Raw genomic sequence first — 25747 nt, 5'->3', positions numbered from 1 at the left:
AATTTTCAAACTTTATTTAAAGCAGTAGATTTATTTTTAAAATGAAATTTTAAAAACCTCCCTGGATATCCTACATGTGAAACAATTCCTTGCATATATACTTCTTAGAATATACTGTAAAGAGCTACTATAATAAAATCTTTTGGAAATTACATAAACAAACCCAAAGATAGGGCTGCTGCCAAAATTAGACTTCTGACAAGTAGATAATATACCATTACAGTAGCCCAAAACGTTCATTACTAACATACAAATACCAAATTAACATAGCAAATGTATAATGTGTGTATCAAAGCATTATTTACACAAGAAATGAATATAGAGAATTGTGTGTTTAACCAACTACCAAATTATGTTACAGCCTAAATGCTTTTACAGTAGTTTACCCCTTATCAGTGGCAGGGCTGAGGGAGGTTGAATGTAATCCAAGAGCTCCAGTAGATTTTTGAAATTGCTGATAGTACCAAATCCTGTATGTACTGTGATTTTTCCTATGCCCATGTATGTAACAGTGGCACTTTGAGGCCATTATTCAGTAAGATGAATGTTGCTTGAGCATAGGCAGTATGATACTTAAACGATTATCTGATATTGAGGATGGCTACTAAGTGACTAAGGGGTGGGTAGTATATACATTGTAGATACTTTGGATAAAAGGATGATTCACATCCTGGTCAGGCAGAATGAAGTGGGATGGTGCAGGAATTCATCATGCTACCCAAAACTGTGTAATTTAAATTTAGAAATCATTTCCAGAATTTTTGGGGCCATGGATTAACTGAAACCATGGAGAGGTGGGTAACTACTATATTAGCCAGGAAGAGGAGTGAACACTGCTGATTGACTGCTGCTTTATTAAGGATTTCAGAGAGTAGTTGGGGCTTGAGATAATTTGACTGATTTGATTTGGTTCTTTCCCTTCATTTTAATAAATAAGAAATAAATTATGAAAAGCCTGAAGAATGTGGTGGGGAAAGACTGATGTTAAACCTGGATATATTAACACGCCTCAACCTTTTTGATCTTAGGGTCCCTTTATACTTTAAAATTCAAACTTGCACCTTTCATAGGTGGGCTTCATTGCTTGCAGTTGACTGTAATGATGGCTAAATTGTCATCTGGGATTTCTTGACAAGAGGAATTGCTAAAATAATTAGTGCATACATTCATCCAGTCTGTTCTTTATGATAAGGAATTTTTACTTAAAAAAATTTTTTTTAATGGTGCTAAGGATCAAACTCAGGGCCCTGCACTTTCTAGTGGAGTACTCTGCTGCTGAGATACACCCCTAGGAATTTTTAGATTAATATATTAAATATGAGTTAAGATAGAGGATTGAATGGTGACTATCTACTAAAAAATAAATTGAAGGTTCCCCAGCTGAACGTGGTGGCACCAACCTATAATCCCAGCTATTTGGGAGACTGAGGCAGTAGGATGACACTTTCGAGGCCAGCCTGGTCAAGTTAGTGAGACCCTGTTTCAAGATAAAATTAAAAGGGCTGGGATGTAGCTCAATGGTAGAGCACTTGTTTAGGCTCTGATTCAATCCCCAGCATCACAGAAAAAGAAAAAAGGGAGGGAGGGAGGAAGGAAAGAAGAAAGAAAATTAAGGATCTCTGAAGATGCTTTTGTTTATGTGGGATATAGCTACTGATATTTACTAATTTAGAAGTTAAAACATATTTTTAAAGCTTATTAGTTAAATATAACCATAATAACATGAGATGTTTATATGAATATTTTGTTTTTGAAAACAAAAAATATATTGTAAGAAGAATGGCATTGTTTTGTATTTTCACAAATCTTTTTAATGTTGCCTAAATAGAAATTGGCTGGATTCTTACATCTGCTTCTGCATTCACTTTGTTGAAATGTCACAGATCACATAGCCTCAGGAAAACTCATCTGCATACTTGGGAGATAGGAGTAAAGAAGGCAGATACTATCTGTGCATGATAATGAAAATAGGTGTGACCTTACAGAGTCCCAGAAAGGGCAGCAGTTGCCCCTTCACTTGGTTAACCTCTGCTGTGTACTATTCATGAGCTGTATGATCCCTGTATGTGGCGCATATTTCATCAATCTCTTTCTTTTGCTTTGTTGCAGAGTCCTTTGGGCAGAACTATCCGGAGGTAAGAGTATAGTTTTGTCATAGTTTTAGGAAAATCGTGATTATGTAGTGATTATGTTGGTTGACAAAATAACATTAATTGTGATAGATCTTTCGCTATGATAAGGGATTAGATGTAGATGTTTAACTTTGAGCAGGGGTAAGTAGATAGATAATATTAGCTAAAAATTTCACCATAATGTTATAAATCTTGTCAATTGCCTTTAGGTTAAAAAAAAAAAAGCAGACACAATTTTTATAAAAATTTTTTTGTAGTTGTAGATGGATACCTTTATTTTATTTATTTATTTATTTTTCTATATGTGGTGCTGAGGATTGAACCCAGGACCTCACACATGCTAGGCGAGCACTCTACCACTGAGTTTACAACCCCAGCTCCCCAAAACAGAAAATTTTAATTGAGTTTTTTTTTTTTCCATCACTTGTACATACATTTTTTTTGTTCCTATGGGCTTTTATTTTTACATAGTAATAATCAATAAGTATCAGTGTGCTTTTACAACACTTAAATATGTTTCGGCATAGGTGTTGTTATTTTAAGTGGCTTAATACTAACATAAAATAATTATTTGATTTCCCTAATGTTACCTATATAGGCTATTATGTGTTTTTGGTTTTTATTCTTAAATGGTCAAAAGGTATGACTCTAGTGGTTTTTCTTAGATATTGCCCATTTGGCCTCCAGAAAGTTTATACAGTTATAGTGGTATGTAAGGGATAGATCACATCTGTTTCCAAAAATTCATGGTTAGCTTTTATAAATATTTCTTCATTTTGCATAATTGAAAGGTATAAGAAGACATATAGAGACTATTTCCATATGCATTATTATTTAAATTCAAGAGAAATGTCATAAATGGCAGAAAGCCTTTAAGAAATAATTTAGATGCCTGGCCATTATTGTCTATATTTCTGTATTTGTTTTAATTTTTAGGAAGCTGATGGAACTTTGGATTGCATCAGCATGGCCCTGACTTGCACCTTTAATAGGTGGGGTACATTGCTTGCAGTTGGCTGTAATGATGGCCGAATTGTCATCTGGGATTTCTTGACAAGAGGCATTGCTAAAATAATTAGTGCACACATTCATCCAGTCTGTTCTTTATGGTAAGGAATTTTTATTTTAATTTTTTTTGGTGGGGAGCTGGGGATATAGTTCAGTTGTTAGAATGCTTGCCTCACTGGGGATTGTGCAAGGCCCTGGGTTCAATCCCCAGCATTATGAAAAAACAAATCCATCACCTGTACATAGAAAAAAATTTTATGTGTTTTTGTTTTTTGCTTCTGGGTGGTGCTGGGAATCGAACCCAGGGCCTTGCATTTGCTAGTGGAATACTCTGCTACCGAGATATACCTCTAGAAATTTTTAGATTAATATGTTAAATACAAGTTAAAGTAGAGGAATGAATGGTGACTATGTATCTGCCATTTTCAATGTAGATATTTTAATATTTAAAGTTTTAGGTAATCAGCCATCAGTCATATCATCAGCTGGGGTTGTAGCTCGTAGTCCGTGTAGACCCTGAACCCATACTGTCCTTAAAATACCTTTGTAGGGAGACAGTCACTATAATAGGGATTTTTTTTTTTTTTTTTTTTTTTTTTTTTTTTTGGTACTGGGGATTGAACTTAGGGGCACTCAACCACTGAGCCATATCCCCAGCCTTGTTTTGTATTTTATGTATTTTACCACTGAGTTGCTAAGTGCCTTGCCATTGCTGAGGCTGTCTTTGAACCCAGGATCCTCCTGTCTCAGCCTCTGGAGCTGCTGGCATTACAAGCGTGCTCCACTGCGCCTGGCTATCATAGAGATTTTTTTAGTCAGGTTCCTTCTGGGAATATTGCATTACTGAAATGAGATATTGTAGCTGTAGTATAATCATTACATGACTTTTCATTTAAAATAAAGTCATGGTTAGGAGGAAATCTTGGAAGTCATCTAGTCCAACTTTCAAGTCTTGTTCTTGAATTCATGCTTGTTCCTTCATTGAAATGTATTTGATAAGGTTTATTATCAAATACATTGGGCTGATATCTGTTATATAAATTCCCATTGACTTCACTATTACTCTCTGAATTTACTTTATTCATGTCAGAAAATTTGGGGACTGAATTTTTTTTTTTAATGAACTTGGTACCCTTAAAAAGCACTTAGTCAGATCAGGGTTATTTAAATTATAATTATTTCCTGTTGTCTGAATGGGGGCAGCAGTATTTTAAAGCACTGGCTTGGGAATTGGCTTGAATGCCTATCTGGGATCTAGGAACGATGATTGGTCAAACTTTGATTTACAAAATGGCCTGGCCTGGATGATGTGTTAGGTCCCCTCCAGCTCCTGTGCATTTCATTTTTGCTGTTGTATTCTTACAATAAAGATTTAAATAGATACATATATTTTTAACAGCATTAGTAGGACAGATATAATTCATATAACATAAAATTCACCCAGTTTAAGTGTATAGTTCACTGTTTCTTTTACTTTAAAAGTTGCATAGCCATCATCACAATCTAATTTTGAAACTCCTACTTATTAAACTATGTGTACATTTTAATTATGAAGAAATATGTATTCATCATTTTAGAAAATAAAACAATAGAACTACTCTTCTCCTTTGTCCTATCATCTAGATATTACATCTATAAATGTTTTCATAAATTTCTACATACAGTTTTTTTAAAGTTAATGCTATAATTTATTTTATATTTTGCTTTTTTTTCCTCCCTAACACTATCTAAACGTTTTCCTACTTAATAACTTTTTTATGGCTACATGTATTCTGACAGTTAAACTGTAATTTTTTTCCCTTTTTGTAGTGCTAAAATCAAATCCAAGGTCTTGCATTTTATAACTTAACTATTTTTTTTCCCTGTTACATAATGTTTAGTGTATGTCTTTGTCCATAAGGTTTTTCTCATATAGTCATTGATTGATTCAGCAAACATTTATGTCCCAGGATTTATGTTTGGCATTGGGAATCCCAAAACAAATGAACAGTTATTGTTTTATTATTTATTTATTTATTGCCATGCTGGGCATTAAACCCAGAGGCAAAATTCTTGATTATTAAAGGGAAGTGAGTTTGCAGGCAGGTGCATGTAATAAAGGTTCTATACTAGAACTATATTTAAGATTTAGTGGAGGCAAAGGTATAAAGGAAAAAGTGTCAGTTGTACCCATGGAGAATAGTGTTCAGAAAAGCCTTTGTAGATGAGGTGGTTTCTAGCTCATACTTGTAGTATGAGTAGGCATCTGCCAGGTGCATTCCAAGCATAGGGCACTGCATATCAGCCTTAAGCAAGTATGATAAGATGGAACAATGATATTTCAGGAGAGCTAGATGATGCTATGGGAGATATGATATGACAAGAGCAAGGTAAGATGAGATATTCATGGAAAGCCTTGTGTGCCTTATTCATGAATTTGAACTTTATCTTGGTACTGTGAAGTCATTACAAGATTCTAGGCAGGAAAGTGACTTGATGAGGTTTTATTTAAAAGGTCTTTAGAGCAACATGTGGAAAAGAGATCGAAGGGGACAGTGAATGAAGATAGGAAAATTGCACTGCAGAAGAGTGTTGCAGACGGAAGCAAGGATCAGGAAGCAGAGAGAGACTCCACTCTCCAGATACAAAATATATACCCCATAGCTATGCATCCAGTGAACAACTTGCTCCAGCCACACCCCACCTGCCTATAGTCACCACTCAGTTTAATCCCATCAGGGATTAATTCACTGAACAGGTTAAGGTTATAACCCAGTCATTTCTCCTCCAAACCTTCTTACATTGTCTTACATGTGAACTTTTGGGAGACACCACATCTAAACCATAACACAGTCAATGTAAGTTATAAGTGAATATAAGTCATAGGAAAACAAATTATTAGCTTAGAGTAGAGAAGAGCTTCCCAACAGAAATGCCATGGATGGGATAGACTGCCCAAAAAGAATAGTGGGACTTTCCCTGCTAAGGCTTTCTGTCCCCTCTTGCACATTGGGAGGGGGCCATAGGTACAACTAAATAATCTTTACAGCTATATAGTCTTGGTCTGGGGGTGTGGCTCTGTAATGGAGTGCTGCCTGGATTCCATCTGCAAAAACCAAAAAATCTAAATGATCGTTAAAACTCTTAACACTTTTAGTAAAGATCTATCTTTTTTTTTTGCAAAGATACAAAATTTTCAGATGTCATAATCCCTAATTCTTGAGTTTATAGAATTTAAAATTAAAGAATTATTTTTATTTTATTTTTGTGCTGCAGATTGAACCCCAGGGCCTCACATGTGCTAACTGCACTGTACCATTGACTATACTCTCAGCCAAGAATTATTTTTTTAGAAGGGAAACCTCTCTTAGTTTTCACTTCTATTTATAACATAATTTTAAAAATTAGATTCCCCTCTACTATAACAGAAATATGAACTCATTTTGAAAGAGGGAAAAATGCTATAGTGCAGAAAGGTTTAAAGGAAAATGAAATCACAGCCACCACTGTTATGCAGTCAGATTGTACTAAAAAGGCTTAACAAGAATAGCAACAAAAGCTGTCCTTTGTTTATCCCCACTCCTAATCTTGTGGCACTACCAGTCTACTGCCATTTTTGGGAACTATTTCTTTTCTTTTTTTTAATATTTTTTTTTAGTTGTAGAAAAACACAATACCTTATTTTATTTTATTTGTATATGGTGCTGAGGATTGAACCCAGGGCCCTACACATGCAAGGCGAGAGCTCTACTACTGAGCCACCCACCACCCTCGCCCCCAACTATTTCTTAGATAATTTATCTTTTTTCTTTTTTCCAGTACTAAGGATTGAACCTGGGCATTCTATCACTGGGCCACATCCCCAGCCCTTCTTATTTTACTTTTAAATTTTGAGATAGGGTTTCACTAAGTTGCCTCAAACTTGCAATCTCCTGACATGTTTCTCACATTGCTGGGATTACAGGCATGCTCATTATGCCCTGCATTCCTTCAGTTATTTATTTCTCTGATTCCTGCTTTCCTGTGGATTACTTGAACAAGGTTTTACAGTTCTGCTTTTTATTTATCTATAATGGTTTTATTTTTGTTTTTTTATTTTGTTTTTCAGTTGTACTGGAAATTGAATCCAGGGTTGTTCTACTAGTACATCCCCAGCCCTTGTTATTTTTTATTTTGAGACCGAGGCTGGTCTTGAACTTATGATTCTTCTGCTTCAACAACCTGAGTTGTTGGGATTACACTGCACCTGGCTCACTTAGCTTGAATCAGTAGGTTTTTAATATCTTTTTACCTAATTGGAAGAAATTTCATCCAGTTTCTTTAATAGTTTATTTTTTTTAAGTATTTGTAAGTCTCATTCTCTTTGGGAATCTGATGACATGAATATTAGATCTTTCGTTATAGTCCTGCAGGTACCTGAGGGCAATGGTTATTGTTTTTATTTTTTTTTTTTAATTTTTAATTTTTTATTCTGTTTTCTTTCTATTCAGTTTGGGTATTTTTATTATTCTGTCTTCCAGTTTGCAGATTCTTCATTTGATCTTTCTCCATTGGTTTTGAATCCATAGAGTTTATTATTTCAGTTATTATATTTTTCAGTTCTTGAATTCCATTTAGTGGTTCTTTTCTTCTATCTTCCATTACTTTGCAGATAACTGCTGGGTGGGAGTAGAAGAATAGGTCTCCACTAAGTTTCTGCTGATACCATCCTGTGTGGGAAGGATAAGAATGCCTTGTTCTCTTCTTGTGGCCTCCACTAACATGGTGGTGATGGGACCTCATTACTGTTGTTGGTTAAAAAAAAAAAAGTCTTACTTGCCACTCAGCCTTCTCTGACAACACCCTTGTATGGGGTAAAGGTGTCCTATTACAATTGGGTAAAGGTAGAGTCTGGGCTATCTGTTTAGACCTTGAGGACTGGGGTATGGGTGGGCTGCATTGTTTTTTCTGGTGTTCATATAATGTTCAGGGTATTTAGATGTGCTTAGCAGGAAAAATTCATTCTTCCTTTTCTTAATTATTTTTAAATAACTGATACTTTCTTTTTGTTTTGTTCATGGTGCTACTTCTGGGATAACTTCAGAAAATTCAGATACGTTTCACCCCTGAAACCAGCTCCCACCCCCTGTCAAAATCTCTGTCTTTCTCTCCTTTTTTATTATTGGTGCTTGGGATTGAAACTAGGGCACTTTACCCCAGAGCTATATCCCCACCCCTTTTTTAATTTTTTATTTTGAGACAGGTTCTCAGTAAGTTACTTAGGGCCTTGCTAAATTTCTGAGACTAACCTCCAATTTGTGATCCTCCTGCCTTAGCCTCTGGAGTTGCTGAGATTACAGGTGTGTGCCACCATACCCAGTTTGAGTATACTTTAAAAAAAATATTGACCTGTGCGATTAGAGCAATGTGTGTGACTAACACGATTCATCTACAATCATGGCACATTAAACTTTAACTTCAAATATGTGCTAAATTACCTATTTTTTTTTTTCCTAGCTGGAGTCGAGATGGCCATAAGCTCGTGAGTGCTTCCACTGATAACATAGTGTCACAATGGGATGTTCTTTCAGGAGACTGTGACCAGAGGTTTCGATTTCCTTCACCCATCTTAAAAGTCCAATATCATCCAAGAGATCAGTATGTTTAAGCTGTTCCTTTCCTAGGGTGGGGTCTAATTCTAAAAGGATCAGCTCTGGGCTCATGATAGTTAAAGGTTTTAGAAGGCATATGCATATATCTTCAAATCTAAATAAAATAATCTCTTCATATAGGTTGGGCCTTCTGGGTACATTTTGAGGAGATTGTGATTGTATTATATAGTTAAAAACTGGCCAATATTAAGACTTTAGAAATGAGCAAACGTGAGAATACGTATAATAACTGGGCCTTGACTTGGGGCATTTCCTTCCTTGATTATTTGGATTTCTTTAGCATGGGGATGTAGTTCATACTAAAACTACCTTTAAGAAAAAGAAATATCTACATTCCATTACCCAGACAGAACTACTTTTATTTCTCTGGGTTCTCTTGTCAGCTTCTCTGTAAGTATAAAGCTTATTATTTAATGCTTTGTAGCTCAGTCCATATTAAATGTACCTAAATATGCATTCTTTACATAGTTGTAATCAGTGTTTTTTACTTTATTTCATATTTTACTAGTTTTTTCTATCTTCATATTTATTTTTAATAATCAGATTTTGTTAAAATAAGATCTCATAATTTTCCTAAATTTTTTTTTTTTTTTTTTTTTTTTTACTGTTATAAGACATGTAGATTATTTGCTTTTTCACTGTTTCAAAGTTTGTCTGGGAGAGTTGATGAGAGTAGTGGACAGGGATCAGTGAAAAGGACAGGGAATCAGCCTGCTGATACCAAAGCAATAGCCAATGTGCTGTTCATATTTTTAAACAGGAACAAGGTTCTCGTGTGTCCCATGAAATCTGCTCCTGTCATGTTGACCCTTTCAGATTCCAAACATGTTGTTCTGCCGGTAGACGATGACTCTGATTTGAACGTGGTGGCATCTTTTGATAGGCGAGGGGAATATATCTATACAGGAAATGCAAAAGGCAAGGTAAGCCAAGAAGCCTGGAGGTTGGTGAAAGGATCGTGTATCTTTGCATTGGCTCATTTTATGTGTACTTGTTCTACTTCTTTTGAGTTTTTAAAAAATTGCTGGATTAAGCATAGCTTTTGCCTGTAGTAAATGTAGCTTCTTTTTCTTTCTTGTCTTAATAATCACTTCTGTTCTTTAGATTTAGAGTGGGCAGAGGTTATTTGACATAGAAAAGGGTCATTACTTGATGCTAATGAAGGGCTATGACTAAATTATAAAACCAAATTTAGAAGTCCTGTCACCATCTGGAACACTGCTGATGAAAACATCTTCACAGCTAGTTGTTGTATACAACCTTGTGTGGGGCTGGGGTTGTAGCTCAGTGGAAGAGCACTTGCCTAGCATGTGTGAGGCACTGGATTTGATTCTCAGCACCATATATAAATAAATAAAATAAAAGATCTATTGACAACTAAAAAAAAAATCTTGTGTTATTCAGGCTGCCTTAACCTGCAGTACTGAGACTTCATCATCTTTCTTTTTCCCTTCCTTTTAAACGTCTAACCTTGCCTTTTGGAATGTTTGGAAGGTGTAGGCACTCCTTCCTGGGATGCATTGTAGTAGGTGTTTCTTCTGTGGAATAAGAAGTCAAGTTAGGTGAGCTTTCAGACTCTTTTTATGCTTTAAGAGTTTGTAGTTGCATTAGGCACCTTGTGGTTTTTTGTTTTGATGGGGGCACGAGAGCTAGTGTAATTTCATGGTGACTTTAGAAATGACAATTTTTTTAAAATTATGATAAAAGTTCAAAAATAACATAAAATTGACCATGTTAAGCATTTTTAAATGTGAAGTTCAGTGGTATTAAGTACATTCAACCCTCACCACCATCCTTTCCAGAACACTCTTTATCTTGTAAAACTGAATTACTGTAATCATTAATAATTTCCCAGTCTCTGTTCTCCCCCAGCTCCTGGCAATCATCATTATACTTAGTTTCTGTGAATTTAACTAATCTAGTTACCTCTTAAGTGAAATCAGATCTCATTTTCCCATCTGTGGCTGCTCATTTTCTTAGCATGATGTCCTCAAGGTTCATCCATGCTGCAGCATTTGTCAGAATTATCCTCCTTTTCAAAGTTCACTAATATTGTAGGTATATGTCACATTTTGTTTTTTCATCTGTTGATGTATACTTTGGTTGCTTCCACTTTTTTTTCTTTTTATCCTTTTTTTTTTTTTTTGAGACAAGGTCTCACTAAGTTCCTTAAGGCCTCATTGAATTGCTGATTTGTGGCTTTGAACTCGTGATCCTCCTGTCTCAGCCTCCCAAGCCACTGGGATTTCAGGCATGTGCCACCATGCCTGGCTCCACTTTTTGACTATTGTAAATGATGTTAAATATTCTATTATAATATGTCCTAAAGGACATATAAATAAATTTGAAGAGGGAAAAGGGACTATCAGTTGCTCAGGTTGAATACATGGGAATAGAGATGTTTGCATTTTTACCCAGTCTCTCACAATATTTACTCTTTTTTTCCCTCTTTTTTTCTTGTAAACCTTAGATTTTGGTCCTAAAAACAGATTCTCAGGATCTTGTTGCTTCCTTCAGAGTAACAACTGGAACAAGCAATACCACAGCCATTAAGTCAATTGAGTTTGCCCGGAAGGGGAGGTGAGTGAAACCTTGTCTTTTTAGGGAGTGTTTTAAAAGTAAGAGGAATGCAAAAATTTGAAATTTGTAGTTTTTCTATATATTAAACTTTAAAACTTTTATTAAAGTTGTTAGAAACTTTCGGTATCTGGTTCTTGGTTCATAATTAGTCACATTTTCCTTATCTGATAATTATCAGATAGTTCCTTTACAGAAAAGATATTTGAGTGGTTAGTGCTTAAAGCCAGAATGCCTGGCATATATTAAGCACTTGGTATTTTATGCTTTTTAGTGGTGCTAAGGATGGAACCCAGGGCCTCGTACATATTAGGCAAGTGTTATGCCACTGAATTTAACCCCCAATTATAATCAGAACTGATGTCATAAAATTCACGTGGTAATTGAACATGCATTTACAGAAAACCTGTTTACCCAAGTTAAAAGTAGATATCAACAGAAACAAAAAGAAATTGGTTGTCAGAAAACACTCATCCTGTTCTGTTTGGGGATACTCATATATATTTGATATTCATGTTCAAAATGCTCTTTTGGCCAGGCATGGTGGTGCAGGCCTGTAATCCCAGTGGCTCAAGAGGCTGAGGCAAGAGGATTGCGAGTTCAAAGCCAGTCTCAGCAACTTAGCGAGCGCTAAGCAATTTGGGGAGACCCTCTCTCTACATAAAAATATAAAAAAGGGCTGAGGATGTGGTTCAGTGGTTAAGCACACCTGGGTTCTATCCCATGTACAAAAATAAAATAAAAATGCTCCTTTGTTGGGGATTGAAATGAAGAAAACTATGTTATGTGCATTTATGAGTATGTCAAAATGAGCCTCACTTATGTTTAACTATAATGCACTAATTTTTAAAAATGCTGAAGCACATGCACGTACAATGTGTGTGTGTATGTGTTGTGTGTGTGTGTGTGGTGCTGGGGTTTGAGCCCAGAGCCTTTGCATGCTAGGCAAGTGCTTTAATACTGAGCCACATTCCCTGTCCCTCAAATTGCCCTTGAATTAAGAAAAGGTTAGTTAATAGGATCTATAAGAAAGTGATGAGGGCTGGGGATATCTCAGTTGGTGTAGTGCTTGCATGCACAAGGCCCTGGGTTCAATCCCCAGCACCACAAAAAAAAAAAAGTGATGAAATAGGCCTGGGGATGTATCTCAGTGAAAGGGTGCTTGCCTATTGCCAGACTGCAACAACAACAACAAAAAAAAAAAAAAAGAAGAAGAAGAAGAAGAAGAAAAGTAAGTGAAGTGATGTAAGTAATGAAATAACTTATTTTAGACAGATTTCTAAGATTTTTATTGTCCTAAATGTAAAAAGTTGGACATTTTAAAATGATATATTTATTTAACTTATTAAGAAGGACATATTGTGTGTATGAACAGGCCAGAGAAATGAACTATTTATATACATGTTACATAAACTTTGAATTTAGCAAGCTGGCTTCAGTTTAGAGGTCTTGGATCTAGTTAAATACTGACAGTTGGAACATTTGGATTCATAGATATTTAGAAGGGATAAAGAACATATATTCTCACTTCACTTAGTTTTGAAGGTGACAAGAAGATACAAGTATTCTACACTTACATTTTTACTCAGATTCTCACCAGTTTGTTTTGTGGTACTATTCTACATATCTGGTAGTTAATAGGAACAGATTTCTGACCTCTGCTGTCAATATGTTTTTCCTTTCTTTAGTTGCTTTTTAATTAACACAGCAGATCGAATAATCAGAGTTTATGATGGCAGAGAAATCTTAACCTGTGGAAGAGATGGAGAGCCTGAACCCATGCAAAAATTGCAGGACCTGGTGAATAGGTATGTATCACAGCTTGAAAAAGTATATGATAGTTAGTTCTTCACTGGGACTCAAGTTCCAGTTCCCCGTGGGGACTTTCTTTGTTCCTTAGGACCCCATGGAAGAAATGTTGCTTCTCTGGGGATGGGGAGTACATAGTGGCAGGCTCAGCTCGGCAGCATGCCCTGTACATCTGGGAGAAGAGCATTGGCAACCTGGTGAAGATTCTCCATGGGACGAGAGGAGAACTCCTCCTGGATGTAGCTGTGAGTAGAGCAGGGCATTGTTGTTACTCACATAATCCAGAACATCTTGAATCTGTTCTTACAGCCAATTTTTCTTTCCTTCATTAAAATTTAGTGGCATCCTGTTCGACCCATCATAGCATCCATTTCTAGTGGTGTGGTATCTATCTGGGCACAAAATCAAGTAGTAAGTATTTTTCTGGTTGACTTGCTTTGAAACTAGATACTTCTCACACATAGTAAGGTAGTTCTTACATATAAGAGCCTTACACTATAAAAGGCTAGGTACTTACCTTATTTTGTTTTTTAATCTGGTATATGATTTCTATCACCCAGTTATGTTCAGTGTGTCTCATTTCACTCTATTTTTATTGGAAGGTCTTGGTCCCAAGCTAGATTACTAGCTCTGTTTTCATGGAGAAAATCTAGTGTACTTTCTGTCATATTTTTCTATTTCTTGAGCTATGTTTTTCTTTTTCTTATTTTCACATCCTGGTTTTGCTTTAAACACTTTTATACTGTATTTGTGAAAATTTAACAATTCACCTCAAAATTACTTCTTAAAATATTAAAGAAGGCAGTTTTTGTGAAAGAGCCACCATTTAAAACTTGGAATATTTAGATAGGAAGTACCATAAGATAGGAAAACCTCCCACATTTAATCTCAGACTTCTGAGTCTCTTTCATGCTCAACTCTTTCATTTTTATCATTAATATCTAGATTACAGATTATTGCTTTCTTGTGTGGTTTTTATTTTGTTTGTGGTGTAGGAAAATTGGAGTGCATTCGCACCAGATTTCAAAGAGTTGGATGAAAATGTAGAATATGAGGAAAGGGAATCAGAATTTGATATTGAAGATGAAGATAAGAGTGAGCCTGAGCAGACAGGTAATATTTCCAAAAGGAAAAAAATGATTGCTTTACTTAATACTCTTGTATAAATTTATTTTAGCACCTAATCTTTCACCTTTTTTCTTTAAGAATACAGTTTTCACAATGTCTGGGGAGTCTTAATATATAAGACATTAATTAAGGGTTTACTAAGGCATTACTAGGGCTCAAGCAGCCCTCTTGATATCTCACTTGTATTTTCTGATTAAGTGCAGATGATTGTTAGGATTTACTTGCTACACCTAGCAGAGCACCTAGATGTGCTGAGTGCTCAGCTTATATGGTGTTCTGTCACTTGTTTGCAAGGTCAAGGACATGGACTCTAGAGTCTGACAGCTTTGAACAAAAAATTTAATTTTAATAGTTTTTTTTTTTTTTAAAGAAAGAGTGAGAGAGAGAGTGAGAGAGAGAGAGAATTTTTTTAATATTTATTTTTTTTAGTTCTCGGCGGACACAGTATCTTTGTTTGTATGTGGTGCTGAGGATCGAACCTGGGCTGCACGCATGCCACGCGAGCGCGCTACCGCTTGAGCCACCTCCCCAGCCCTAATTTTAATAGTTTAACTTGAATTTCCTCAAATGTAAGATAGGGGTTATAAATTGGGTGCAGTAGCACATGCCTGTAATCCCAGTGGTTCAGGAGGCTGAGGCAAGAGGATCATGAGTTCAAAGTGAGCCTCAACAACTTAGTGATACCCTCAGTGAGACTCTGTCTGTAAATAATATATAAAAATGGCTGGGGATGGAGCTCAGTGGTTAAGCGCCACTGGGTTCAATCCCTGTTACAAAAAAAGCAGGGGAGGGTGGAGCGTGTAATAATAGTACCTGTCTCTTAGGATTGTAGGAATAAATGAAATAATTATGTAAAGCACCTAGTATCTGACTAGGCTGTAATAAGCACCCCAATTCTTTTTTTTTTTTTTTTTTTTTGGTGGGGTGGTACTAGGGATTGAACTGAGAGGGGCTTCACCACTGAGCTATATCCCCAACCCTTTTCACTTTTTTAAATTTTGAAACAGGGTCTCACTAGGTGGCTGAGGCTGTCCTCAAATTGCAGTCCTCCTCCCTTAGCCTCCCAAGTAGCTGGGATTACAGGTATGCATCATTTGTGCCCTGTTCTTTCTTTTTTTATGGTGCTGGGAACCAGACCCTTGAGCATGCTAGGTGAACACTGACTACTGAGCCTTAGTCCCTAATTTATTTTTTTATTTTGGAGAGGGGTGTCTTTTTTTTTTTTTTTTTTTTTTTTGAGATAGGGTCTTCTCATGCTTGTCTTTTTTTTCTTTTTTCTACATACTGGTCTTGAACTTGGAGGCTCAAGTTATCCTTTCACCTCCATTCCAGAGTAGCTGGCACTATAAGCATGAACCACTGTGCCCAGCTTAAATGTCATTTTTTATTATGATTATGACTGTAGTCTTATTTTGCAAGATGGGGGATCAAACCCAAGACCAGACACATGCTAGGCAAGTGATCTCCTATTGATCTGTATCCCCAGCCTAATCATTGTTATTTTTGTCTTCTGAATCTCTAGATAGGACCTCCTTAAAGATAAAAATAAAGATTTTACTTTTTATCCTAATGATCTTTAAACAGGTTTTTACATGTAGTAGGGATTTATGTATGTGATTACAATTAGCAATCATTGACTCCATTGCATGGTGCCAGGAACCAAGGAATCAGGAAAATTTTAGTTCTCTACCACTCACGTTAGGTGTTAGATAACTTATGTGCCTCCTGTCAAATAGAACCCCTCCAGGGTTGCAGAATGTTCTGGATTATTTTGGCATTCCTGGATAATTTCCTGTGATGTTCCAAGACCTACGTAAATTACTCCTTCCTTCTTGTAAGCACATTGCAAATACTTTTGTGTTCGTGTTTACTATATTAAATGGAAGTGATCTGTTTGTGTCTGTTTTCTCAGATTATGAAGGTTTTACTGAAGAACTTTTCACACCTTTCTTGGTCATCATACTATTCCTAGTGCCTAGCATATGGTGGAAGTTCAGCACCTGTTTGTTAAATGATTAAGTGTACTTGGCTTTCTTCCTTTGTTTCTCCTGAATTTCAGTTTATGAAATCATTAAGCTGCAAATGAAAAGTAGTTTTCTACTTCTCCTCAAACCTCTCCTGTGTTTCTGTCGTGCAGGAGCTGATGCTGCAGAAGATGAGGAGGTGGATGTCACCAGTGTGGACCCCATTGCTGCCTTCTGTAGCAGGTGAGCTGGCATGGAATGCTGGGCATCTGGGATGCTCCTCTTTAGTCTTTGATGGAGTATGTAACTCTGCTCCCTTGACTGCCCTCTCAGTTCCATCTGCATATTAATTGAAAGAGAGAACTCCTTTGGTACAGGAAAAACAATTCAGTCTTTATTCTCTAGTCCTACTTTCTCTTCCCTATCTTCCTGATACAGAATTTAAAGAAACTGAAGTAATACATGTAATCTGTTTATGATTATTGAATTTTGATTTCCTGTGATTCGTGTTGTCTGATTTCCTGTGATTCCTCCTGGCTTTCCTAAAGTTCTAGATCTATACCTGTTGTGTATGCTAATATGGGCGCCAGAGGAAGAGGGCTTATGGTTTAAGCAACTCTCTCCTCTTTTTTCCAATCCCTTGTCTGATCCTTTTCCAAATAGTGATGAAGAACTGGAAGATTCAAAGGCTCTGTTGTATTTACCCATTGCCCCTGAGGTAGAAGACCCAGAAGAAAATCCTTATGGCCCTCCACCGGATGCTGTCCAAACTTCCTTGATGGATGAAGGGGCTGGTTCAGAGAAGAAGAGGCAATCTTCAACAGATGGGTCCCAGCCACCTAAGAAGAAACCCAAAACAACCAATATTGAACTTCAAGGAGTACCAAATGACGGTAAGAGCTGCATCTCCCTGCTGCCCAACAGGCACCACTTTTAATTTTTAAAACTGATCATTTCCTATTTGAGCAATTTTTGCCTTAAGGAAATTTTCCCATGATTCTTTATTGTGCTTTACAGCTTTTTAATGACTACATCTGTGTTCACATCTCTTTTAAAATGGAAATTCTGCCCTTTGGTACCTCACCTAAGATGACATGCTTTAAGTCTTCTGACTCATGGCTCAAAATTTGTTTCCTTGTTATATTCATCTTCTTTTTTAATCTTTTCCCATAGAGTGGTCTGATTAGGTGGTAAAGTACTAGTCAGACCCTGACAGTCATTTTATTCTGCCTGCCTGCGTTTATAAGCTGAGTTTGCAAGCCTTTATTATCCTGCTTTGGGATGGTTAGGGGAATGGATGGAAGTGGGTATGTGTGTGTGTGTTACTATTGGGCGTCCTCCTTTCTTTAGCTACAAATCAATTAAATATGCAACTGCATTTTTCCCCGATGCTCTAGATTGTGTGTGTCTGCCCTGTTCCAGGCACTGTCGTGTAGTTTATATGCTCTTGCTGACTTTTACATCGGCTCTGCAAGTTCTTTTACTCTATTTGAGCTGATATTATGTAACTTGGTCAAGGTCTTACGGAAAGTGGTGGAACCAGGATTCTTGCCCTGATCTTTCTAAATCCAAAGCTCATCTTTTTCTTTCTTTCTTTTTTTTTTTTTTTTTGGTGCTGGGGATTGAATCCTGGGCCTTGTGCATGCAAAGCAAGCACTTTACCAACTGAGCTATATCCCCAGCCCCAAAGCCTATTCCCTTTCTGCTCCCTCATACCAGAGCTTGATTTAATATACTATCAGTGTGTCTTTCAGTTACGTTTTCAGTTTAGAGTTGCTATGGCTTGGAGTGAACCATATATAGGCTGTGTGTTCCTTTGGGTCTAGCAACTATTTGTCATATAATATATAGTCTTATAGTTTTTTTGTTTTGTTTCCTTCCCCCCCCCCCCCTTTGGTACTATAGATTGAAACTAAGGGCCTTCTCTGACTAAGCAACATTACTAGTCCTTTTAAAATTTAAAAAAAAAAATTTAAGACAGGGTCTTACAAAGTTGCTAAGACTAGCCTCAAACTTGCCATCCTCCTGCTTCAGCCTTCTGAAGCTGGGATTACATGCGTGTACCACCACACTTAGTGTAGTTTTTTAAACAATTAATAAGGCAGACTTTTCTGTTTATGATATTAGAATTGGGACACAAAAGCACGTTTTTGCTCACAGAGGTCTGGTGTGGTGCTGAGACTGTTATTGTGTGGATCCCTTTCCATCCCTATCTATCCTTGTTCTACAGAAGTCCATCCACTACTGGGTGTGAAGGGGGATGGCAAATCCAAGAAGAAGCAAGCAGGCCGGCCTAAAGGATCAAAAGGTAAAGAGAAAGATTCTCCATTTAAACCGAAACTCTACAAAGGGGACAGAGGTTTACCTCTGGAAGGATCAACGAAGGGTAAAGTGCAGGCGGAACTCAGCCAGCCCTTGACAGGTAAGGACACATTGGGAGCACTGTCTGGCTTGCTTTGTGGCCTTGCTTTGTACAATCCCTGACTTCCTATAACTGCAGCATTCCCCTCCCCCCTTTCCTCCTTTTTTCCAGCAGCATATAATGCCTGAATTTTAAGCTGCTAAGGGTAGGCTAAACCTCAATTGGCTTAATTCAGTGGCTCTTAACCTTGGGTCCATAAGTAGGTTTCAGAGGGCCTTCATTCCCCTAGTAGTATATGCAAAATATTAGGGAGATATTTTTCTGGGGAAGATACTCATAGGTTTTATCAGATTCTTATAGAAGAATCTCTGACCCAAAAAGGTCAGAACACTGGCTTAATTCATTTCTTCATAAATAGCCAGAATATAAGCTTTTAAAATATAACCCCTGTCTGTAGCATCTTTTCTTTACATATATTGTTCAAATTGCACAAATAGCACCATCATGTAAAGAAGAAAATGAGGTTTTTACATAAAACCCCATATCTGAGAACAGGAGGGAATTACCCAAAAGACAGAACCTGTGCTCTTTGTAGCTTCTTAAGCCTAAGCCTTTTGATATATAACATTTGGTTTTCTCGTTTGTATATGATTGAGAGATTTTTATTGGAGGATAGAGAGCCATTTTAATTTCCTATCAAATATTTGTTAACCTAGGCTATTTGTTGGAAAAATATTAACCAGATTGGAATTCATTTCTATTAGATGTTGAATTTTGGAAGTGTAGTGTTTTATATATAAGCACTACTTGAGTTAATATAATACTTTTAATTTTTTAGGCTAATTGAGTAGTCTCAAAGCAGGATTAATAAAATATTAGTGTTGTATTCAGGTTTTTTTTCCTCCTGCTTTAAAATTTTAATCAAAAATTTTAACCCATATACAATGAAGCACTAGAATGCTAACAGAATTCCTTAATTATACCTTGTCAGTTAATCATTGTATATGAATATGACTTTTCTTCTACAGAGAAGCAGAAAACAGAAAACAAATTGAATTAGTCATTATTTGCAATATTCCACCTCAAGTTTGCTAGATTTAGACTTTAGTTTTTCATAACCTGATACCATACCACTCTGTGCTAGTATTTTTTCCTCCAACAACAGTATGCTTCACTATTATTCAGTTACCACCATCACACTCAATCCTCTTAATACTCTGTCTATATTGGAAAATATACCCAGCAAAACTAAGCTTCAGAATTGATGGTGAAACCGTGATGAATAAAAGTTAAAAGAATTCACAGTTAAAAGCCTGCACTGTAACACATACTCAATAAAATATTTCATGAAGAAGAAGTGAAAAATAAAATTGAAAACCAGCAAAGGGAGGAACACACTAGAAGAATAGTCAAATAAAGGAGAAATTAATTCAAGTTTAAAACAAGAAATAAATCAAGCAGGCCAGGCTATTACAGGGGATAAAAAATATGATTTATCAATAATAACATTGAATATAAATGGCTTACACTCATCAATCAAAAGACATAAACTGGCAGATTGGATTAAAAAACAGACCCAACAATATGCTGTCTCCAAGAGACTCACCTCCCAGGCAAAAGACATCCACAGACAGAAGGTGAAAGGATGGGAAAAAAACATATCATTCTCATGGATCTCCTAAACAAGCAGGGGTTTCTATCTTCATGCCAAAGTTAATCAGAAGGGACAAACAAGGTCATTTCATACTATTTAATTATACCTCAGCAAGATATAATATCATAAATATTTATGCCCCAAACAATGGAGCATCTACGTACATCAAATAAATCCTCTTAATTTCAAGAATCAAATAGACCACAACATAATAATACTGGGTTATTTTAACATGCCTCTCTCATTACTGGATAGACCCTCCAAACAAAAACTAAATAAAGAAGCTATAGAACTAAAAAATACAATTAATAATTTAGACTCTACAGACATATATAGAATGTTTCATCCATCAGTGGCTGAATATATATATATTTTTAATATACTTTCTTCACAGCAGTACACAAATCCTTCTATAAAATAGACCAAATCTTAGGCCACAAAGCAATTCTTGGCAAAAAAAAAAGATAATATGTTACATTCTATCAGATCATAATGAATGAAATTAGAAATCAATGCTAAAATAAAAATAGTAGCTATACCTGGAGACTAAATAATATGCTATTGAATGACCAATGGATAACAGAAGAAATCGGAGATGGAATTAAAAAAATACTTAGAGGTAAATGAGAATAATGACACAACACATCAAAATCTCTGGGACACTATGAAGGCGGTTCTTAGAGGAAGGTTTATTGCAATGGGCTCATTCGTTAAAAGAGTAGAAAGTTACCAAATAAATAACCTAACATTACAGCTCAAAGCCCTAGACAAAGAACAACAAATCAACACCAAAAGCAGTAGAAGACAGGAAATAATTAAAATCAGAGCTGAAATCAATGAAATTAAAACAAAAACAGTTCAAAAAGTCAACAAAACAAAAGTTGGTTCTTTGAAAAAATAAATTGATAAATCCTTAGCCAAGCTAACCAAGAGAAAGAGGGGAAAAACTCAAATCACTAAAATTCATGATGAAAAAGGAAATATTGCCATGGACACTACTGAAAATATAGATGATTATCAGAATCTATTTTGAAAATTTATACTCCCCTAAAATTAGAAAATCTTTTTTTTTTTTTTTCTTTGTGGTGCTGGGGATTGAACCCAGGGTCTTGTGCATGCTAGGCAAGCACTCTACCAACTGAGCTATATCCCCAGCCCAAAATAGAAAATCTTGAAGACATTGACAAGTTTCTAGAGACATGTGACCTACTCAGATTGAATCAGGAGAACGTAGAAAATTTAAACAGGTCAATTAGCAATGAAATTGAAGACATCATCAAAAGCCTGCCAACAAGGAAAAACCCAGAACCAGACAAATTCTTAGTCAAGTTCTACCAGACCTTCAAAGAAGAACTAATACCAATCCTTCTCAGTTTATTCCATGAAATAGAAAATGAGGAAACTTTTCCAGACTCATTCTATGAAGCTAGTAACACCCAGATACCAAAACCAGAAAAGATACATCAAGCAAAGAAAACTTCAGAACAAAATCCCTGATGAACATAGATGCAAAAATTCTTAATGAAATACTGGCAATTTGCATACAAAAACATATTAAGAAGATAGTGCACCACGATCAAGTGAGTTTCATCCCAGGGATGCAAGGTTGGTTCAATGTATGGAAATCAATAAATGTAATTCACCGCATAAGTAGACTTAAAGATGAGAATCACATGATTATTTCAATAGATGCAGAAAAAGCAGTTGACAGAATTCAGCATTCATTCATGTTCAGAACACTACAAAAAGTAGGGATAATAGGGACATACCTCAACATTGTAAAAGCTGTATATATTAAACCCAAGGCCAACATCATTCTAAATGGGGAAAAAAAAAATGGAAAGCATTCTCTAAAAACAGTAACAAGACAAGGATGTCCTCTTTTATTATTTCTATTCAACATTGTCCTTGAAATCCTAGACAGAGCAATTAGGCAAAAGAAAGAAATTTGCCGCAGTCTGGCTGGGCACAAATGCCGCAGTCTGGCTGGGCACACAATCACGAGCTACCACACAGCTTGTAGATTCAAACAGCAGCTCTTTATTCCCGAACTCACACCGGCACTCTACAAACACGTTCTGGGGAAATCCACGTTCTCTTCCCAAATTCACCTCCACTGGGCTTCTATCTCTCAAAATATACTGTCTAAATCCCGTGAGAACTCAAGGGGAACTCAGGCAGCAGGATATGCCCTATTCCCAGCAGGAATAATCTTAAACCTGGAACCTAAACTGGGAACGCCCTAAACACGATTATCTTAAAACCGGGAACACCCTAATCTGCCTTGGTCCTTGAGCAAGGTCACGTACATTCAATGTCACTGCAACATGGGGTACGCTGGCAAGGAAATTGTCATACCTACTTGGCTAATGGCTCCCAGCAGAAATTAAGGAGCTATGAACAGGAAAAGAAGCACTCAAACTATCTCTATTTGCCAATGGCATGATTCTATATTTAGAAGACCCAAAAAAACTCGACCAGAAAACTCCATAAACAAATTCAGCAAAGTAGCAGGATATAAAATTAACACCCCAAATCAGTTGTGTTCCTATACACTAATGAAGAATCAGCTGAAAAAGAAATTTAGAAAACTGTCCCATTCACAATAACCTCCTCCCCAATTAAAAAAAAAAAAAGTAAAATAGCCTGTAACAGACGGTCATTGTCAACAAAAAATGCACATCAGTAATTGACTAGACATAATAAAGATGATCTTTCATAGCCCACTTCTTGGACAAACTGATGCTATACAGAAGGAGCAATTTAAAGTTTAAATAGATTTCCCTGACCCAAAGAAATGCTTAGGGTGATTTAAAATGTGGCCAAACTGGGTTGGGGTTGTGGCTCAGTGGTAGAGCACCTGTGTAGAACGAGTGAGGCAGTGGGTTTGATCCTCAGTACCACATAAAAATATTAAGGTACTATGTGCATCTATAACTAAAAATAAAAATTAGAAATGTGACCAAAAGGTATTTAATTCATTTAAACTCTTTAGGACATAGTCTTCCACCTTCTTTAAACTTTTCTGTAATTAATCTTGTGTTTTCTGTAGGAAGTGGTTGTAAATAAACCATTTTAAGTTTGTTTTTGTTTTTATTTTAAACTCACATTTTCTTCAGTAATACAGTGTTGTCACTGGACAGCAACTGTCTAAATGAGAATTAAAGTAAACCACGTTGAAAAGTTTACTCAGCCCTGAAGGAATAAGTCTTTTTAATTCCCTAAAATTCTCAAACGCATTAGTATTATTATCTTAGTGACAGAAGAAAGTTTGTAGTAAAAATTTGAACTAAATGTGGGATATACATATTATAGTATTTATACAAGTTAGCATTTTAAAGCCCCTTCTAGGAAGAGTAGATACTGCTATTGGGGGGCAGGGAGGGGTGGCTATTACAAGATTTTTCACACTCACTTTGTTGATAAGGTTAGGAGGTACTGACCTCACTTGTGTATTATAACAGCAGGGTGCTTCATTCTGGACTATTATTTTCTACTTATTTTTGTTAGACACCAAAGTGGATCAACCTTAAGTAGAGGGGCAGCTCCTTTAACAAGTTTACCCCTTACAAGGGCTAGAGGAGGCTTTCCTTTGACAGGGCCAGAGTGATGGTACATTTTGTGATAGAGACACAGCAATGCATAGATGACTGCAAGCATTTCCCCAGTTCCTCATGGTTGTATGCATTGCATACTTACCCACCTGATTTATCTGTCCCTCCCATTTTCTCCTTCCTTTTTTTGGCCTTGGTTCCTCAACCTTATCCTAATGGAAATCTCCAGAACAGATATGGCCAGTTTAAACTTCAGAGTGGACAGGTGTTGCTTCTGGGGGCCAACAGACAGAGTAGGATCATTTAAAAAAATAAAAAAACAAACCAAAACAAAAAACCCCCAGCAGGGTCTTGCAGCTTTTGAGGTTCTGGACCCTCAGGAGGGCTGCAGTAGCTTTTGTGGCTAGCTGCAGTGTAGTTTCCATCTTTATGAAGGCTGCAAATTTGGGACAGTGGTGAGACTAGATAACCTATGGGAAGTCGCCATTTTAGGACACTTATCAGATCTTGGGTGTGGGATTCTTTGATTGAGGGTTGGGGTTCATCCATTGGCATGGTCATCTTGAGGACCCTGAGCAGGCAAAGCTGATTAGCACACAGCCCATCAAGGCCCCTGAGGGAAACTGGCATCTGGATCTCATTCTTCCACAGAAGATTTTTCAATAAAAGATTACCTTCAAGCTTTTCCATAAAAGTCCGTATGTAGTCATTGCTTTCCCAACGGGTACTAAGAAGTGAAACCTAATTCAGAATGCCAGAGGCCGAACTATCTTTAGGAATCCATCTAGTCTGAGAGTTTTCATGTTTCGTAAACCCCCTTTATTTAATGGAACAACTTTTGTTTTAAAACCAGATTGTTTGAAGGCAGGGTCTTAGGTGTAGGTTGTGATGCTACCCAGGCTAGATGGGTGGCAACTGTTTGCTCATATCTGCAATTAGCCAGTTGCTATAGAACCTGTTCCACAAAACTCTCAGAGCTGCTGTGTGTGTTGAGATATGGTGCATTTCAAGGGAAAATTGGAAGACAAATGAATCACCGTAGAATTCACCTGGAATCTAGAGCTACAGAACATTCTTTCCTATCAAACAGCTCATTAGTATTGGATTAGCAACTGAGTGCCTACATTCATGAAGATACAGTTTCTGTGTTGAGTGAGGACCCATCAGTGAAGCATGGCAGGAGTAACCCTGGAGCTCGGGACTTCCCAGGGAAAGGCCAGGCTGGCGGATCAGTGCCATCTATCAAATGTCTGTTCTTCAGTACATTGGCTACTCTCCAGAGGAGAGTCCTAGAAAGAAACAAGATGTGAGCAGACTCGCGTTTCCATGTAGCCTAAGAAATAGGGCACGTAGGGTGGTGAATTTGGCTCATCAGGAGCAAAGTAACACAAAGTTTTGGTCTATCACATACATGGCCTAAAGGCCTCATGGGATGGTGAGCATGAGGGATTGGTGTGTACCTGGGTCTGTTCTGGGTAGCAAAGGCCAAAGTGAGCAGAGGTGTTGCTTCTGGGGGCCAACAGACACCATTGCAGGTTTTCCTGCCTTGGGCCATTCTGCACCACTGCTCCCTGATGCTGTCCTATCACCTACAAGTCACAGAACCCAATTGTTTTAATCACTTGTTAATGAGTAAGGTGTGTGTTTTGTTTTTTTTTATGAACAGTCTCAAAGACTAATTTTATGAAATCTTGCTAAACTCAGCGAGTTGGATATTCTTTCTCATGTGATCTTATTAGCTGAATAAGGTAGAGTTTGAAAATCATGATCCTGCATTCTCTTAAGCTACCCTGGATGAGGCTGCTATTAGGAGGTACCCAAAATGGCTATTCATCTTAAACTGAACTCCTTAATATTATATTACTGGAGATTTCCTTTATGTTGTAGCTAAACAGTGTGTTCCCTTCAGGCAACTGCTGCGGGTCTTCT

General features: G+C 36.8%; 1 protein-coding gene across 7 annotated transcripts in view; it reads left to right on the top strand.

Moving 5' to 3' along the window:
• Positions 1–25747, top strand: part of Rbbp5 (RB binding protein 5, histone lysine methyltransferase complex subunit) — a 37435-nt gene that overhangs the window by 8141 nt on the left and 3547 nt on the right. For 5 of the 7 annotated variants that reach the window (XM_046452090.1, XM_046452089.1, XM_058581906.1 and 2 more), the window contains 12 exons: positions 2110–2135; positions 3069–3241; positions 8616–8756; positions 9531–9693; positions 11241–11350; positions 13036–13155; positions 13248–13401; positions 13496–13567; positions 14152–14269; positions 16422–16491; positions 16912–17141; positions 18479–18670. In XM_046452090.1, the coding sequence (XP_046308046.1) occupies positions 2110–2135; positions 3069–3241; positions 8616–8756; positions 9531–9693; positions 11241–11350; positions 13036–13155; positions 13248–13401; positions 13496–13567; positions 14152–14269; positions 16422–16491; positions 16912–17141; positions 18479–18670 (1569 nt within the window). The remainder of the gene's footprint in view (positions 1–2109; positions 2136–3068; positions 3242–8615; positions 8757–9530; positions 9694–11240; positions 11351–13035; positions 13156–13247; positions 13402–13495; positions 13568–14151; positions 14270–16421; positions 16492–16911; positions 17142–18478; positions 18671–25747) is intronic. The other 2 variants (XM_046452092.1, XM_058581907.1) reach the window with 1 other exon arrangement.

The sequence above is a fragment of the Marmota monax genome, unplaced genomic scaffold (assembly GCF_021218885.2).
Source record: "Marmota monax isolate L192 unplaced genomic scaffold, Marmota_monax_Labrador192_F-V1.1 WCK01_AAM20220418_F8-fsc00105, whole genome shotgun sequence".
Taxonomy (NCBI): domain Eukaryota; kingdom Metazoa; phylum Chordata; class Mammalia; order Rodentia; family Sciuridae; genus Marmota; species Marmota monax.
The sequence above is the reverse complement of the archived record's forward strand: the minus strand, read 5'-3'. Positions and strand labels throughout refer to the sequence as shown.